This window comes from Stegostoma tigrinum, chromosome 4, assembly GCF_030684315.1.
Source record: "Stegostoma tigrinum isolate sSteTig4 chromosome 4, sSteTig4.hap1, whole genome shotgun sequence".
Taxonomy (NCBI): Eukaryota; Metazoa; Chordata; class Chondrichthyes; order Orectolobiformes; family Stegostomatidae; genus Stegostoma; species Stegostoma tigrinum.
Genome location: NC_081357.1, coordinates 105,621,821 through 105,639,327, shown reverse-complemented (window position 1 = coordinate 105,639,327; position 17,507 = coordinate 105,621,821). Strand labels below are relative to the sequence as shown.

The following is a 17,507-nucleotide window of genomic DNA, read 5'->3' as shown; positions in this document are numbered from 1 at the left end:
CCAGAGAGACAAATGGCTGTGTGAAAAGGCCTTACCTTCATTCTTTAAACATGTGGACCTTTAAACTTTCAATACTTGATACCTGCAGGTATATTGAAGCCACTTAAACCTCTGCAAACAAACACTGAAACTGACTGAGGGGTAAAAGAATCAGAGCTGTCAATCAAGCTGGAGGCTCAGGTGTTTCGAAAGAGAAATGGTAGTCTAGGCTCGAAGCCAAACCTGGTTATACATTTGTGGTTTCTTTAATGGCCTTTGAGGAAGGAGATCTGTCAGTCCCAATCATCTGGCCCACATTTGATTCCAGAGCCAGATTATTGTAGCTGCAGGCTCATAGCAGCTTTCTGAAACAGTCTAATTTGTTTCTCAATTACATTTAAAAAAGTGGGAGCTCACCATCATCTCAACTGCAATTAGGAATGGACAATAAAATGCTGGCCAAGACAGCAACGCTCACACCCACGAATCCAGTAGAAGTTAAAGAAATATACTATAGTTGACATGACAAAATCATGCTTCATTTTCATAACAGAGCAATGAAAGCTCAAAAGAAATGAGATAATGTAAAATGGCCCAAAGTAAAATAAAACACATCCAATGTGAGGACTTCCATTTATTGACAATAATACTTCTAACAAATCGATTGGGTGTATCCAATGACAAAAAAAATGCATTCAAAATTTACTAAAGTCTTAGCAAATAGTACAACTGTTGTATTTGCCCCTTTAAAAGTCCTACATTTACATTTGCAAGCAAGGGTCAGTGCTACTTATAAAATAATTTCCAAACATTGCATTGCTGCACACATGAAACTGGAACCCTCAGGAGCATGAAGAGAAATGCAACAAGAAGGTAACTTACTCAAAGTTTAGCACAACAAACATGTAAGCAAAGCAGACAAATACAAATGTATTCAAGTCAATCTTACATCATGATTATCTAGTATGATTGCATCTATACAGGTAACTTTGTACAAAGCACTGCTAAAACTTACTCAAGAATTTAATTTTTCTTCTCATCTACCCTTCTCTTTGCATAGAAAATCTTGAACTAGTTGTGTTTACTGTTGACATTAAGAGCACAATATCCAAACTAGCTCCAAGGAAATCTTGCATTCTTAGGGAGCAGGAAAACAAAGTACTAACCTTATCTATTTGGTAGTGAAGCACAATTTGGTCTTTTAGTATTCAGGTGGTAAATTTCTTCTGAACATAAAAAATAGCCTCCATTATTTACGGCTTGCTACTGAAACACAGGAAACATGCGGCTCACAATAAAACCTGGTTAATGTATCATAAATCAGGGATAACAACCGGCTTTTCCCGTCTTTTGTTTACAAATTTCACTCATAGTTCACACCAAAACATGACCACGATATTGCCTTTTCTAAATAAAAATCGAAAGATGCTGTAGATCTCGAACAAAAACAAGTGTTGCTGGAAAAGCTCAGCAGGTGTAACAGCATCTAGGAACAAAAAGAGATCACAGTTAATGTTTCGGGTCCAGTGGCTCTTCTTCAGAATTGATGGAGTTGTCTATTTTTTGCATATAAACCGATGTTTTGTCAGCTACCATCGGTTCCGAGAAAGGATCATCGTGCACAAAGCATTAACTGGCATTTTTCTTCACAGATGCTGCCAGACCTGCTGAGCTTTTCCAGCAACTTCTATTTTTATTATTGACTTCTCTACCATTCCTACTCCTTCTAACAACCTAATTTATCAAAATAATGGTACCCTTGCTAAAGTTCCCCAAAACAGGTAACTATTGTTGCACATTATGCAACGTGAAAGGAGCTCGTAACCCTAAAATCAACTGCATTTACAACAGTCTGCTGTCAGTAGATGGAGTTAGAAGGTTACGAGATCATTTTGCACTTCAGAAACACGAGGACAAAAATATAAACTCACACTCCAGCTCAGTACTGAGGGAGTATTGTGATACTGACATCTTGCAGATAAGACATTAAATTAGAACACTGTCTGCTCTCTCAAGGGATCTCAAAATAACATTAAAAACAAAACCAGGCAAGTCCTCTCCAGTACTTTGGTCACTATTTATCATTCCACCAACATCTTTTGAAGAAGGGCATTAGCCACCCTTGATCAAATTGTTGCTTTTGGGAGCTTGCTTACAACAGCAACTTAAACTCAGAAATACTTGATTGACCGTTAGGGGATTTGGAATGAACAAAGAATGCTGGAGAAACTCAGCAGGTCTGGCAGCACCTGTGATTAGACAAACAGAGTCAACATTATAGGATAATAAAATGTGAGGCTGGATGAACACAGCAGGCCCAGCAGCATCTCAGGAGCACAAAAGCTGACGTTTCGGGCCTAGACCATTCATCAGCGAGGGGCATGGGGTGAGGGTTCTGGAATAAATAGGGAGAGAGGGAGAGGCGGACCAAAGATGGAGAGAAAAGATGATAGGTGGAGAGTATAGATGGGGAGGTAGGGAGGGGATAGGTCAGTCCAGGGAAGACGGACAGGTCAAGGAGGTGGGATGAGGTTAGTAGGTAGGAGATGGAGGTGCAGCTTGGGGTGGGAGGAAGGGATGGGTGAGAGGAAGAACAGGTTAGGGAGGCAGAGACAGGCTGGACTGGTTTTGAGATGCAGTGGGTGGAGGGGAAGAGCTGGGCTGGTTGTGTGGTGCAGTGGGGGGAGGGGACGAACTGGGCCAGTTTTGGGATGCGGTGGGGGAAGGGGAGATTTTGAAGCTGGTGAAGTCCACATTGATACCATTGGGCTGCAGGGTTCCCAAGCGGAATATGAGTTGCTGTTCCTGCAACCTTCGGGTGGCATCATTGTGGGACTGCAGGAGGCCCATGATGGACATGTCATCTAAAGAATGGGAGGGTGAGTGGAAATGGTTCGCGACTGGGAGGTGCAGTTGTTTATTGCGAACCAAGCGGAGGTGTTCTGCAAAGCGGTCCCTTGCCTCCGCTTGGTTTCCCCAATGTAGAGGGAGCCACACCGGGTACAATGGATACAGTATACCACTGGCAGATGTGCAGGTAAACCTCTGCTTAATATGGAAAGTCATCTTGGGGCCTCCATCTCCTAACCTCATCCCACCTCCTTGACCTGTCCGTCTTCCCTGGACTGACCTATCCCCTCCCTACCTCCCCACCACCTATCTTCTTTTCTCTCCATCTTCGGTCTGCCTCCCCCTCTCTCCCTATTTATTCCAGAACCCTCACCCCATCCCCCTCTCTGAAGAAGGGTCTAGGCCCGAAACGTCAGCTTTTGTGCTCCTGAGATGCTGCTGGGCCTGCTGTGTTCATCCAGCCTCACATTTTATTATCTTGGATTCTCCAGCATCTGCAGTTCCCATTATCACTCAACATTATAGGAGTTCAGTATGAGCCTCCTACAGGACTGAATTTTTCAGCATTCACAGCCTTTGATTTTTAATCATACTGATGAGTTTTAGTGTATCCTATAGTCATAATAGGCATCATATAAACGCAAGCCTTTCTTTTGCATAGAGCTGAAACCAGCTTTCGTAAAAATCATGCCAGCACCATACCCAAGCAGCTAAGCACATTAAGACCATGCCTGCTTAGCACTAAAATCAATGAAGATCCTAGTCAGTATTAACTGTCTGGATAACGGGAAGTGCTTGTACTTCAGGTTTCCAGCAACCACAGTATATTAGCTTTACTTCACTGACTAAGTACTGTTCATGCAGCTTTCGTATCTTTGAATTTCAGAAGGGTAAAGAAATTGGCCAGGAATCCTATACTTGATCTGCAAGCAAAATCCCCAAGTATGTCTGGACGGAACCAAACCCTGTCAAATAGCCTGCAAAAATTTATAATCAAAGCTTACACAGAAAGTGATGACTGGTGTGAGATTCTTGAAACCATGCTCCATCAATATAACATCTTTAGAAGGCAGGAGGAATAATTAAGCTGTCTCCATATATACTAAATTTACTCCATTTAAAAAAAGTAGAAAATTCCTTCACTAATTCAATGTCATCTAACATGTGTACGCTTACTGAAAAGCTACTGCCTGCTTTAATGATTTTGATATGGCTTCTCACTGCTCTTCATGCTTATGCACTGGTCTCTAAAATGTATCCATTGGATAATATTAAAATCATCCTTCTGAATGTTTTCACAAGAATAACTGCCAGAAACTTTTGCTGATTTGCTAAAACAATATTTTGAGCACAATTACTGAAAATTACTTAATGTGCCCATTCACCAAAAACAAATAAACTTGGCTTTTCACATTATATTCAAATTACCCATCGAAACTCAAAGTGAGAAATCCACGACAATATAATCAATATTAATGCAAATGAGTTGAGAATTTTAAGAATTCATTTGATATTTGAACATATGAAGAAGCTGCAATAGACCATTCACTCCAAGCCTGCTGAGCCATTTCAGAGGAGCGTGGTTGGTCAAACAAACCTCAAATCAACATTCCTGTCTAACTCTGACAAGCGTCTCTCCTTAACAAGAATCAATCTATTTCTATCTTAAATTTATTCAAAGACAGCTTCCAAGACTCTTGACTTTGTTAAGAAATATATTGCCTTATCTCGGTTTTAAAGGGCAATCCCCTTCTTAAATAGTGCCTCTGAGTTCCATATTCTCTCAAGAGGAAACATACTTTTCACATCAACCCTGTCTAGATCTTGCTTCAAAGATGACCAGGAACCACCCAAAAGAACAATCTTGGACATACTCATATTATAGCACCTAAAATCTAAACGGCTCAAATTTCAGCTGACAGTGCGTTCACCTAAGATCCAAGGTTTGAAACTTGGCCACATTTCAAAATAAGGTGCTGCTGGTTCAAAAACATCTTTATGAAAGTAATCTTATCTCTTAGTGAGATGTAATATGCTGTACATATTCTCAATTTTATTGTGTCAATTCTACCTATACGTCAAGAACATTTTGGATTTTCTGGTTATCCCAACAAGGAATTCAAACTCAAGTAAATAACTTGCGTCAGAAAGCAGAAATACTCACCAGGCATAGATGGAGCTGTTGCCCGGTACCCAGTGTTATTTATCGTTCCTTCGTATGCAACAGTTACATCATACACAGCATCTAGGTGGCCTCTCATAGTGTTAACGGCTACTCGCGTTGCCTTCACACGTGGTGACATGGCATGTTTTAGTGCTGGCAGTCCTGGGAGGCAGCGGAAAAAAATATTTAATTGTAAAGGAAAATGTTAAAAATTTACAACGATGAAGTATAATACAAGGCAGCTAACATTAAATGTTAAAACATCCCTGTTGTGCAATTACATTTGCAGATGATTTTATGCTAAATATCAGATTCTATTCTATTTTTAGGATAATGGGATTGATGTAAAATATTACCACCTTAGGACATGTGCCAAGGGCAAAATGCAAAAAGTTAACACAACAGGCGATATGGTTTCAAGTTGTGAAATTGAGTAAAAATTTTGTTTGACAGCTGACATTGCCAAATATTGCTGGCAAAACAGGATTTCAATTGTCACTCATGGTCATGGTCAAAGCATAATGACATTCAATTTCATTTCCTGAGCAGACACATGCTTTGACATATAAATTAAATAATAAGCTGAGATCTCATTTTAGAGTTTCTCGGAAGGGTTCTGAGATGGTTGACAACTCCAAAATGTGCTCTGCAAAATAATGCTACTTGACAGGCCTGGTAGATAAGATGTTAGGAGGTTTGTGCACTTAAATGCTGAACTTTGCGTCTGCATGTTCCTGAAGAAATCTCTCAAGATGCCTTCCCCAATGAACATACTCTATTTTGGCTGAGAAGGTGGGGACCCCAAAGACTCCCAAAAAACCTTTGAAGGAAATCCCCAAACCATTTCAGTTGTCCCCTGGGAACCTCCTGCTGCAACCAAGTTTGGAGTACAGCTGTTGTTTTGTGATCTCATTCATATAATATCAATCCAAATGATATGGATGCATCCTAATCTCAGTAAGAGGTGAGCTACTGAACCAATAATCTATACCTATTAGGATTCCAAAAAACACCTTTATACTTTCAGTTCTATTTTGAAACATTTATCAAGCCAAATTGCAAAACTTAACATGATGTCACCCAAACATTTCAGGTGTTCATTGTCGTGAACTTCCTTGTTTCATTGCTTTATCCTTCCAAAGATGATAATATTTCATATCAGACTGATGATCCCAACAATATAGCTGTATGTAGAAAATGTGGCAGCATTATAAATTTATAACACAAAGGCAGTGTAGATTTAAGTATGCTAAAGCTCTGAAGGACACAATCTTACACTAAAAAAACTGTGATAAAAATGGCAATGGCATGATAATGTTTTTCCTGTTTTTAAAATGCACTATAACGTTAGGTTTCTATTTCAAAGTTCTTTTAGTTTGAACTTACCCATGAACTTTCTTCCAATGCAATTGAGCATAGGCATATATCAAGGTAATTGCTTACTTGAAACTCGTCTGGTCATAATCATACTCTCGGCCACAATAAAACATGGACTATTAATTAAACATGGCAAGTTTACACAAATGAACCAATAGTATTTTATTAACTTGTACCAAAGATACTGTATAATTGTACTACAGTGCTCAATTCCAGCACAAAGCAGAGAGTAGGTAATTTGGATAAAGTGAGTCACGCCCATATTCACTGAATATTTTCTGATGGTTCATGGCTACCTTCATTTAAAACCGTCTACTGTTTTTTTACAATTCATTCACGAGACGTAGCCATCACTGTAAACACATAAGCAAAACTGCCCCGGAGAATATGGTGAGCTGCCTTCTTGAACCATTAGTCCTTGGAGTCTAGGTACACCACAGTACTATTAGGAAGACAGGTCCTTGCACTTAGAGATATGATGGCACTGGAGGTAGTCAAGAGAAGATTCATGAGGTCTGTATCAGGAGAGATTGTCTTATGAGGAGAAATTGGTTAGTTTGGGTTTCCAGTCTTTAGATCATAGAAGAATGACAGGTATTGAAAAATACGAGATTCTTCAAGGACTTGACAAGGTAGATGCAAGACTGTTCCTTCTGTTCACGGAAGACTCTCGGACTTGAGAAGCATAATCTCAGAATAAGGTAGACATGAGGAGGAATTTCATTCAGAGGCTTGTCAAGGCTGAGACAGAAAGTTATTATCAGTAAGAAAATCAAGGGTTTAAAGGAAAGGGTAGGAAGTTAGATTTGAGGATTATCAGATCAGCCGTGAAGTCATTTGATGGTGGAACAGACTCGATGGGCTGCATGGCTGACATCTATTCCGACATCATTGTTGTCACTGTCACGTCCCTGCAGGTTCAGGGAGGTTGTAAGCTTGCAACCAACACATCTGAATCAGACTTCCTTTGGATCTATTCTCGATATTGGCAATATCAGCCTTGGAACTCATGAACATAATAATAGATGTTAAAATGTTTTGAATTCAGTGTTTGAATTGTTATGCAGAAATAGTTTTCTTTATTAACCTCTATTTTTAGCTCATTTCTCGTTGTAGTTCTTTGTATACACATTAACTAATAGTTCACATTTGATGTTGGTTCATTCACAAAACTGAAAAATGAAGTGAATTAAACAGGTTTAAAGCCAAGAAAATCCAAGTGTCACCAACTGATCAATAAAACTGTTGGTGTTTGACAATTGAAACCAGAGCCTGTGTAAAACATCCATTATCAGGAGAACTGGCAGTGTTACAAAAATTACTACATACACATCCAAGATTCAGAAGCCAGGAAAAGCATGGGGGTACTATACAATAAAGCAAAAATCCACCAGAAATCCTATAAAAGTTAAATTACTTTTATGTCAACAAATGGATCAGAATCAAGTTACTCTACTCTTGATACACACAAACAGAAAAGGGCAGGCAAGTAATTGATGTTATCCAACAATTCTATCAGAAAATGACTGAATGGCTAATATGAAAAAAGTGGAATTGTATTAACATCACAATGTTGTCTATGGGGTGCCAGCACTGCATTGTGATGTCCAGAGGAGATGACAACGTGATGATAATGTGACTAGATATGTAATCCAAAGATCCAGGTTAATGCTCCAAGAATATGGATTCAAATCTTACCATGTCATTTGGTGAAATCAATGAATAAACAAAAACAATCGAGAGCTACACGCATTAAGTGATCATGAAACTATCACTGATTGTCTAAGACCAATGTGGTTAACTAATATCTTTGAGGGAAGGAAATCTGCCTCCTCATTTGGAGTGGCCTGCATGTGACTCAAGATCTAGAGGAAGTTAGATGATTCTTCATTGCCTTTTGAAACGGCCTAACAAGCCACTCATTTCAAGACTAATCAGGGATGGGCAATGTCTACCCAACAAGTCATGCTTACGAAAAAATAAAAAAGGAATAAAATCACACTGGTGCTAATACTGTTCCTCTTCTGTGGGAGCTATCTCCAATAAGTATGGGATGTTAATTATATAAATGCTGTTGTTAAAAATAAATTCAATTCAATTACAAACCAAAACATTCAATGCTAATACCACAACTGAAAACACCTCGTGTCTTGTGAATTAGAAAGAAAAAATTCCATATAGGCCCGTGTATATTATCTGCTGCCACCTGGGTGTGACGTTGGTGCACGGAGACTGTAGAATTTTCCTATTTGCTGCCGAGTTTTGACAAGTAAGATTCTTGACAGCCAGTCCACCATGGCCTGGAACAAATTTTCTCATGCAATCTTCCCTTCCACTCCCCACCTCAAATTATGCAACGGGTGCCCTACTCTTGCAAACGTAGGGCTGGAACTACTCACCAGGGTTGCGAAATCCTGCTGTTCATGATACTAGTTTAAATCCCAGCTGCATTACTTACACTGTAAGCGAGGAACTAGCCCTCACAGTATGGTACTGTACCACTAACCCTGAGAAAATGGAGCAAAAAGTCAAGTGAGTATCCTGCTTTGCAGATAGAGAAGAGCAACAAGGGATGCCATGTCACCTCAGTCAGCCTGGACACAAATTGCAGGCAGGGCCAATGTTCTGTCAAGTTAAACGGAACAAACTGCCATGTTGAAACATGGTCAATAATGTTTGGTGTTCCACAAGGTTAACTGCCACAACCTTCTCTTTGCTGTTTCATACTCAGTGCTACCCTTTGCTCCAACTCTGCTTTCGCCAACTCAACTCGCCCAGGCTCGAACTACAATTTTCGTTATTACATCATATCCATTCAATAGCTTCCATCCACATCATCCTCCAAATTATTAAACTGTCCCACACTATGTTTCCTATTTACTCACTGGGGAAACTTTACCACCTCTCTGACTTCATCATTGTACACAATTCCTTTCTTTGTCTCTATGCAGGAAAAGTTGCAATTGGGCTGAGTTGGCAGAAACGGGCATTGAGAGAGCCATCAGGTTCCTTGCCACTTTGAAGAAGCAAATTTAAAAATCGGCCAGAGAAAAGAACATGGTCATACACATGGGTACTTCAATGCCAAAGCAACTCAGGAAACTTCATTGCACCATAGTGCTGTTCTCTCATTGCCAATACTACCAACACACTTAATTTATACTAACTTTTATCTCTTTTTCACAATTAAGTACCGTCTCTGTGGAAGCAATGGTGGCATTAAGCAACTATGCTCGGGGGGGGGGGGGGGGGGGGGGGGGGGGGGGAAGAGTACTGTTGATGCTCAATTCTACCTCTGAGAATGAAACCACTAAACCCACAAGCTTTGCTGATGCATCAGGAACAAACTCAAAGGTTTCGTTTGGATGGATGCACCATCTGGATTAGATTCAGGAGCACAAACTGGTCAGCATATTATTTGGTCCTTATGTGTTGTTTTCCTGTAGACGCTGGTTTGAAGTTCCCCATTGGCTGTTCGCTCTACTGTGACATCTAGGAATGGCAGTTTGTTGTTGTTTTCCTCCTCTTTTGTGAATGTTATGCCAGCATATCACTGAAATGTCTCCCCTGCTTATGAAGGCAGGGCTGCCAAAGACCAAGCATTCACTGCAGCCCAAACAGAAGACAATCCCATGGTGTCTCAAATCAGATTAGCCAGCGGGAGCAACGCCTGAACTGTCATGTGACCTTCTGACCCCAGCTGTGAAGACTAGACTTTTGTTATTTGATTCTTTTCCCTGAGCACAATGCACAGCACAGGCTGAACCAAATACAAGCAATCTTACCATCTCATGTGACCTCGAGTTTAACTCCCAACTGTGCATTTGCTCCATCAGAAAAATTTGCCCCCTGATACTTCTCTCTGTCATGTATAATGGTACATCTGCCGATGATCAACCCATCAACACTGAGCATAGGTATTCTATTGCTTTCCTAACTGGCCTCTAAATGTGCATAAAGACCAGCTCACCAAAAACTCTGTTGCCCATATTTGATCATTCGCTGCCACAGTTTACCCACTACCCTTAACCTCCATTAACTTGCTATCTCTCAAAATCTTAAATTTTAGTAACTCATTACCCTGCTCCAATGCTATTTCTACGAAGCAGAAGTGTTTTTAATAATAGTATGAAAAAGATATTCTTTGCCAAACTCAAGATAACGATATAATATTGATATCCATCTGTCAGAATGAATTCTAATCATGAATGACTTGCTTCATGAAATACCAGTTTAGTCAACACAAAAAATGAATATTGGTAGAAATCACTTAACGTGATATTACAAACATTACTACATGTGGAGCAAGGTAATGTTTGATGTCTTCATCAATGTCTGTTTTCCATTACCATTAGCATTCCTTATGCTCTAGCACTGCTCTATTCCATTTGCTCCTCTATCCTCCACTTTTCAACAGCATAAAGACCATCTCTTTTTCCATTCCCTCCAGTTCTGAAGAAGAGTTGGTCTCAAAATGTTTTTTGTGTCACAGATGCTACTAGAGTTGCTGAACATTGTACAGCAATTGGTGTTTTTATTTCAGATCTCCAGCATGATCAGTGTTTTGTTTTCACTTACGGTACATTTGATGCTTGGCACTGGGTTTAAAAAAAAAATCAGTCCATTTGACTCACTTGAAAAATGCAAAATATCAATCAGACAGAAGGCCAATTTGCTTTCTAGCATACAAAATCACCACAGTAACATTTGATAAATAATATATTAAAATTCCATCAATGAAACAAAAATGCTGCCTCCACTCAATCAATATGGGAAGTATGGCACCATAATAAAACCAGAGGGCAACTTTTGAAACTGAATGATCGCAAGAAAATAGAATGGAGTTTAAATTCCAAGGACTATATAGCCTTCTATTCACTGTCATACAAGTACCTTGATCAGGATTTACTTGTCATCCTTCATTCAACAAATAACAATAAATCTCCAATGGAAAATAATGGCTCCCACTTTTAAATAGAAAACTAGAACAAAGCCATATTTGCTGGTTTTGTATTCCCTAAGTCTTGCAGATTTATGCAATGTTGTTCATCATGTGTCTCACTTAGTTTTTCAGAAAGATTTGAGATTTGACCTGCACTGCAATCTAATAAACTGATTTTTAACAAATAACAGGGCTTGTAGTGAAGAACTGGTACCAGAATGATAGAATCCCTGCAATGTGGAAGCAGGCCACTTGGCCCATCGAGTCCACACCGACCCTTCAAAGAGCATCCCACCCAGACCTGCCCCCCTACTCTCTCTCCGCAACCTTGCATTACACATGGCGAATCTACCTAACCTGCACATCTTTGCACTGTGGGAGGAAACTGGAGTACCTGGAGGAAACCTACCCAGACACAGGAAGAATGTGCAAACTCTAGACAGTCGCCAGGAGATGGAATTGAAACCAGATCCCCAGCATGGTGAGAAGCAGTGCTAACTATTGAGCCACCGTGCTGCCCCCTCTAAAATAGTACTAGAGTGGACAATAGTGCAGGAAAACTCAAGTACTTAGATATGGGCAATGTCAAATGGGCAGACTGAAAATTAAATATCAGGATAAAGAGATTATAGCCTGGAAAAAAGGCAAGAAAAATCTGAGCTGGTTTGTTGGAAGATAGCAATGGTGAACATGTTTCCAAATAAGGAATTGTTGAGGAGCTAGAGAGTGAAAGGTAATTTACACAAGCTGAAAATGACTAACAAATAGTACATTTCCAGAAAAGGGGACTTAACATTTTTTAAAAGGACAACTTTATTTTATTTTTGTATTTTCTGCTTTGATGGCCATTTACAATATTTAAAAATGTATTGAACAAATATGTGAAAGAGGGGGGCATCGGAGGCTACTTACTGCAGAAAAATTATTAAAAGTATTTAGAGACCAAATAAACAAATAACCATAAAATGCTTAGAAGATTAGGAACAAAGCAACAGGAATACGCCATTCAGCCCCTCAATCTATACCAACATTCAATGAGATCATGGTTGATCTGTGGCTTATCTCCATATAACCTGTATTTGGCCAATATCCCTCAATACCTTTGCTGAACAAAAAAATCTCAGATTTAAAATTAACAACTGATCCAACATCCTTGCTGTTTATGGAAGAGTTCCAAGCATCTATCACTTTTGGGTGTAGAAGTGTCACCTAACATCTCTCCTGAATTGTCTGGCCCTAATTCGCACACTATGCCACTTAGTTCTAGAATTCTCAACAAGTGGGAATAGTTTATCAACCCTGTGTTTTCCTGTTAATAACGTGAAGATTTCAATCAGCTTACCCCTTAACCTTCTAAATTCTACTGAAAACAGGTCTAAATTGTGTATCTCTCCTGGTATTTCCAGGTACCATTCTTGAAAACATATGTTGTATGCCCTCCAATATCAATATATCCTTCCTAAAGTGTGGTGCCCAGATCTCCTCACAGTTCTACAAGTGGGGTCTAAGTAGGATTTTATGTATCTGCAGCATAACTCTTGCATCCTTGCATGCCAGTCCTCTAGATACGAAGGCTAGCATTCCAGTAGCCTTTTTGATGTTTTTCCTGCAGTCTGTGATGTTTTAAAGATCTATGCACCTGAATCCTCAAGTCTCTTTGGCTATTCATTGTATTAACTTCATTCCATTTACAACATATCCTTATCTATCCTCGTTCATTCCAAAATGGATAATCTTATATTTGCTTACTTTGAACTATCTGCCAGAATTCTCCCATTCACTTCATAGAATCTCCAGTGTGGAAACAGATCATTTGGCCCAGTGAGTCCACACCGACTCTCCACACAGCATCTCACTCAGACTCACCCCTCCACCTTATCCTTGTAACCTTGCATTTCCAACAGCTAATCCACCTAACCTACACATCCCTGGACACTATGGGCAATTTAGCATGGCCAATCCACCTAACCTACACACCTTTGGACTGTGGGAAGAAACCCACAGACACAGGGAGAATGTACAAAATCTACACAGACATTTGCCAGAGGCTGGAAATGAACCGAGGTCCCTGGTGCCATGAGGCAGCAGTGCTAATGACTGAGCAACCATGCCCATCCTTTGGCCACTTAGTCTATCAATAGCTCTTTTTTTCCCATTTTAATGCTATCATCCACACTATCTACATTGATGCCTAACTTTGTGTCATCAGTACATTTGGATATATGATACTCTATGTCTATCCGAATTGTTTAATTAGAGAATAGGTCATGAAACACGGAGTAATGAAAAGCTTAAAGAAAGAAAAATGAAGATCTAGTTTATTATTCATTCAAGGTATGTGGGCATATTTGGCTAGACCGGCATTTACTGCCCAATCTCCATGTTGTTTCCTACCATAACCCTGTTCCTTTTCCTCTTACTACATGAAAACCTTCCCAGATGATGGCCTCCTGACCCACATGTGCCTCTGCCAGTAGACTTCGGCTTCATCCATATAAGCAAGAACAACTTTGTAATCAAATCCTTCTGTCCCTGACCATGGACCAAAGCCATGGTGCCATTTTTATTTTGAAAGGGTTGCGACAGCTTCATAGATCAAAGCATCCATGTAACTTTCCTTCATAAATTCCAGTATGCCGTGTTTGGGGCAAACTACTTCTAATGCCGTACCTTTGTTAATGTAATCTAAGTTGAAGTATTCAATCAGCACGGCTATTTTTTGGCACATTTTAACCTTGTGATTTAATCAAATTTAAGTTACACATAGCTTAATTAGGTATTTGCCTGTAATGCATCTCTGCCACCCCTTCTCGTGCTGAGACATCTCCCAGCACATTTTTGGCGATGTAGCATACAGGCAACTCTTCCAATGCTTCACTCTTCGTTGCCACTCTGCATTTGGCCTTACATTTGACAGGTAAAAGCTTTGCAAAGAAGTCTGTGTGCAATTAAGGGAAGAAAGCTTAATTTTAACAGTCTTTCCGAACGAATGCAATTTGTGTAAACTCACCAACTCATTATTTAAATCTGGGGTTGTGGACGGTTTTGTGGACTGGGTTCACATCCAGTTCAATGTTTTTGAAGTTTGGTTTGCTGCTTTCGAATGAATAATGGAAACCTTATGTCCACATATTTAACTTGTGAATATGTACTTAGATTTACCAATGAATGGGAATAATCTATTTGTCTCTTCATTTGAATGCCTCAGTCTTGACTGATCTACAGCAAACAGTTTATTGGCTAGCATCTATGGGACCAGCAATTTGCCAGATGATCAAGAGAACCACATAATTAATGTAAAAACACAGTATGTAATAGAAATGTGATGCAGGGGATATAAACATTATTATTATTACAATGTAAATCACAAATAATTTTGTAACTTTTCTCACTCAAGTCTTCTCATTCTCGCCTTCAGCTGACTACTCGGACATTGCAGAGATCATGATAATACAGCAAACATCCCATATTTCAGGTAAATAATTTTGCCAGTTTATCAAGAGTGCCGGTAAATTTGCTGTAGTTTCACCAGATATCACCTTGATGGTATGCCTGTAAATTTGTATTGTCTCTTTCCAATTCTTTCACATTACAGAAAAGTATTGGCATTTATTGGTTACAGACATTTTTCTTTGGATCCAGATTATCGCCATGAGAACTTGAAGTTGCAAATTTCTTTCGTGATTTTTTTGCACATCACCCATTTTTAAGGATCTATGCAGGTTCACATCTGATTCTTTGTAGTCACAATCCAGAACTCTAAAGATCATGTTGCCCAAGTAATATGAGGGGTAAGGACATCTTGTCACCGCAGAAGGACTCAGACCTGCAGCAGAAGGATCTAATTGTCAAGATCAAGAAGCCAAAGTCACTGCTGCAACTAGGAATGAGTTTGTCCTGAGAAATTTTGAGAAGCATTACTTATGCTCAATGGAGCATGCTATCATTCCTTTGTGCTAAATTTGAACACAGGTCCAAGAGATAACAGCACTACGCGGTTTCATTTTTTGTTTCATGAAAAGCAAAAAGTCAATGCAATCTCACCTTCTTTATGAGCATATGCCTGGCTGGCTGCAATCACTTCCGGATTATCTGGGTTGTAACGGGTTCCTTCTGGGAAAATCACAAGATATGCCTTAAGAGGAAAAACAAGATTTTTATAATTTGCTCATTTAAAACTACTTTAGGTTGCTTTTACGTGCAGTTTTAGAAATATACTGCAAGCATACAGTGATCAACTACTGGTTAAACAGTTAACTTTTATTAATCTCACATTTGAAGTTAGGTAGTAAGTTTGGATCAGGCCCATACAAGTGAAGTGACTTGAGATGGAGTACCTTCCAGCCAAATGAAACAAAGCAAATTAGCATCACTACTCTAAAAGACTAGTTTTCAAACTTGGGTCCAAAGATTTTTAAGGTGTCCAGGAAGGGTAATAGAAACAGATTCTGCTTTCTTTTCCATTTCTTGACTTACCAGCATGTTACTGACTTTACTACATATCAATAAAATGCATATTTTCTGCATAATGGTGCTATTTTCACTTAGAAATAGCTCTCATTATCAGGAAAATACTACATGTTTAAGTGAATAACTTTTTTTTTGTTTTGTGGTGTGGTGGGTGATGTAGACTGTGAGAAGTGCAAGATTTAGGAAGATGGAGCAAGAAAAAAAGACTGCTCTATATTGAAGATGTCAATGACTGCCAATAAGTACTGCAATTCCAATAGGTTTGTACCTCAAAATGTGATGGACACCTGAAAAAGGTAGAGAATGGCAAGATACTTAGTTGTTGATATGAACCATTCCAGTCAGTGGACTAACTTCAGATCATTTAACGTGCACATTTTGCTACCTCCAGATCTAACGGTTCCTCCAAAATCTCAACTTGCTCCATGGAATTCAGTACTAGAACGCAGTATTAACAAAGCAAAAGGGTCCATCTGGGAGATATCATCTCCCTCCAGTAATTGCTGTTCTCCAAGTAAAATGGGAAATTTACAGAAGCATTGGAACCGGGGGCACGAATCTAACTGTCCATTCCATTGGGATAACCAGAATTAGGAGTTCCAATTCAAAAAACCTCTATTTTCATTTTACAATTGCTGGAATACTTAAATAAGTGACTGCCATTTCTTCTTTGTTTCTCAAGTAACCTAGAGTAACAAAACACCAAGACTTGTGGAAACATCGTCCAGACCTGCCCCCCGCCATATCCATGTTGAGATAATCAATTAGTTGAGATGAGTCTTACTGCAACTTATGCTGCAACCCAATGTGAAATAGCAAACCCTCTCGAAACCCTCCATTTCAACAAACCAACCACTTCCCACACTGGTATCACATTCTGATTATCAGAGCTGCACAATGAACTACAAGAAAAATAAGATCTGTAATATAGCATACATATTATTAAAGCAGTCAGTTAAAGTTTATTGTGTGAAAGAAATGCTTTGGACAAACATCATGATGCAGCTGGACAACCTCAGAAGGTGATTTTAAATCAATCCAAGTACAGCAACCCCATGTTTTGGAAGAGCCCCAGGAAAAAATCATTGGCAGTTAGAAAGATGCTGCAAATTGGTTGTCAAGAGACTGTTTTATCCATTTTATGAATAACACTCATGCTGAGCTTATTTCAATAAAAGGAAATATTATACAATGAATATCAGAATTCTGGTACACATAGCGCTTTCAGCAATAATGTAGAAATTAAAGGTCAATAGAGTAGTGGCTTCACAATGCACTAGTGAGCTACATTCAAACAAAGTATACAATACTTATTTTCAGATGAACCCTCCGGATTAACTTCCAGCAAACTCAGTGGATGATGTGACAACTTTTTTATTCTTCAATGAGGTTCAACTATGTGCAGCATTCATACTGACAACAGCCAAGACACATTGAGGAAAAATGTGAAAATAAAACACACACAGCAACAACTTTCAAGTTTCACCCTCGGTGATTTAGGACTTCTTTTGAATCCTTAGTTTTATTACACTAATTACAACTTTTGGACACACAAAATGCACAGCAACTGCTGTCAAAATAATGGGGGGCTAACTGTATTCACCATTAATTATGAGTAAATATCACAACAACTGCAGGTAAGGGGAGATGCACGCACAATGCAGAAATTGAGAAGTTTCTTTGCACAAGAGGCATCTTGCTTGAGCCAGATGCATTGAATAGCAT

General features: G+C 39.2%; 1 protein-coding gene across 3 annotated transcripts in view; it reads right to left on the bottom strand.

The window, feature by feature from the left end:
* agpat5 (1-acylglycerol-3-phosphate O-acyltransferase 5 (lysophosphatidic acid acyltransferase, epsilon)) overlaps window positions 1–17,507 on the bottom strand; it is a 99,427-nt gene that overhangs the window by 40,364 nt on the left and 41,556 nt on the right. For all 3 annotated transcript variants that reach the window (XR_007247510.2, XM_048530447.2, XM_059645584.1), the window contains 2 exons: window positions 15,357–15,447; window positions 4,994–5,155 (listed from right to left, as the gene is read on the bottom strand). Coding sequence is in view for 2 of the 3 variants with exons in the window: in XM_048530447.2 (XP_048386404.1) it covers window positions 4,994–5,155; window positions 15,357–15,447 (253 nt within the window). In the remaining variant the exon portion in view is untranslated. The remainder of the gene's footprint in view (window positions 1–4,993; window positions 5,156–15,356; window positions 15,448–17,507) is intronic.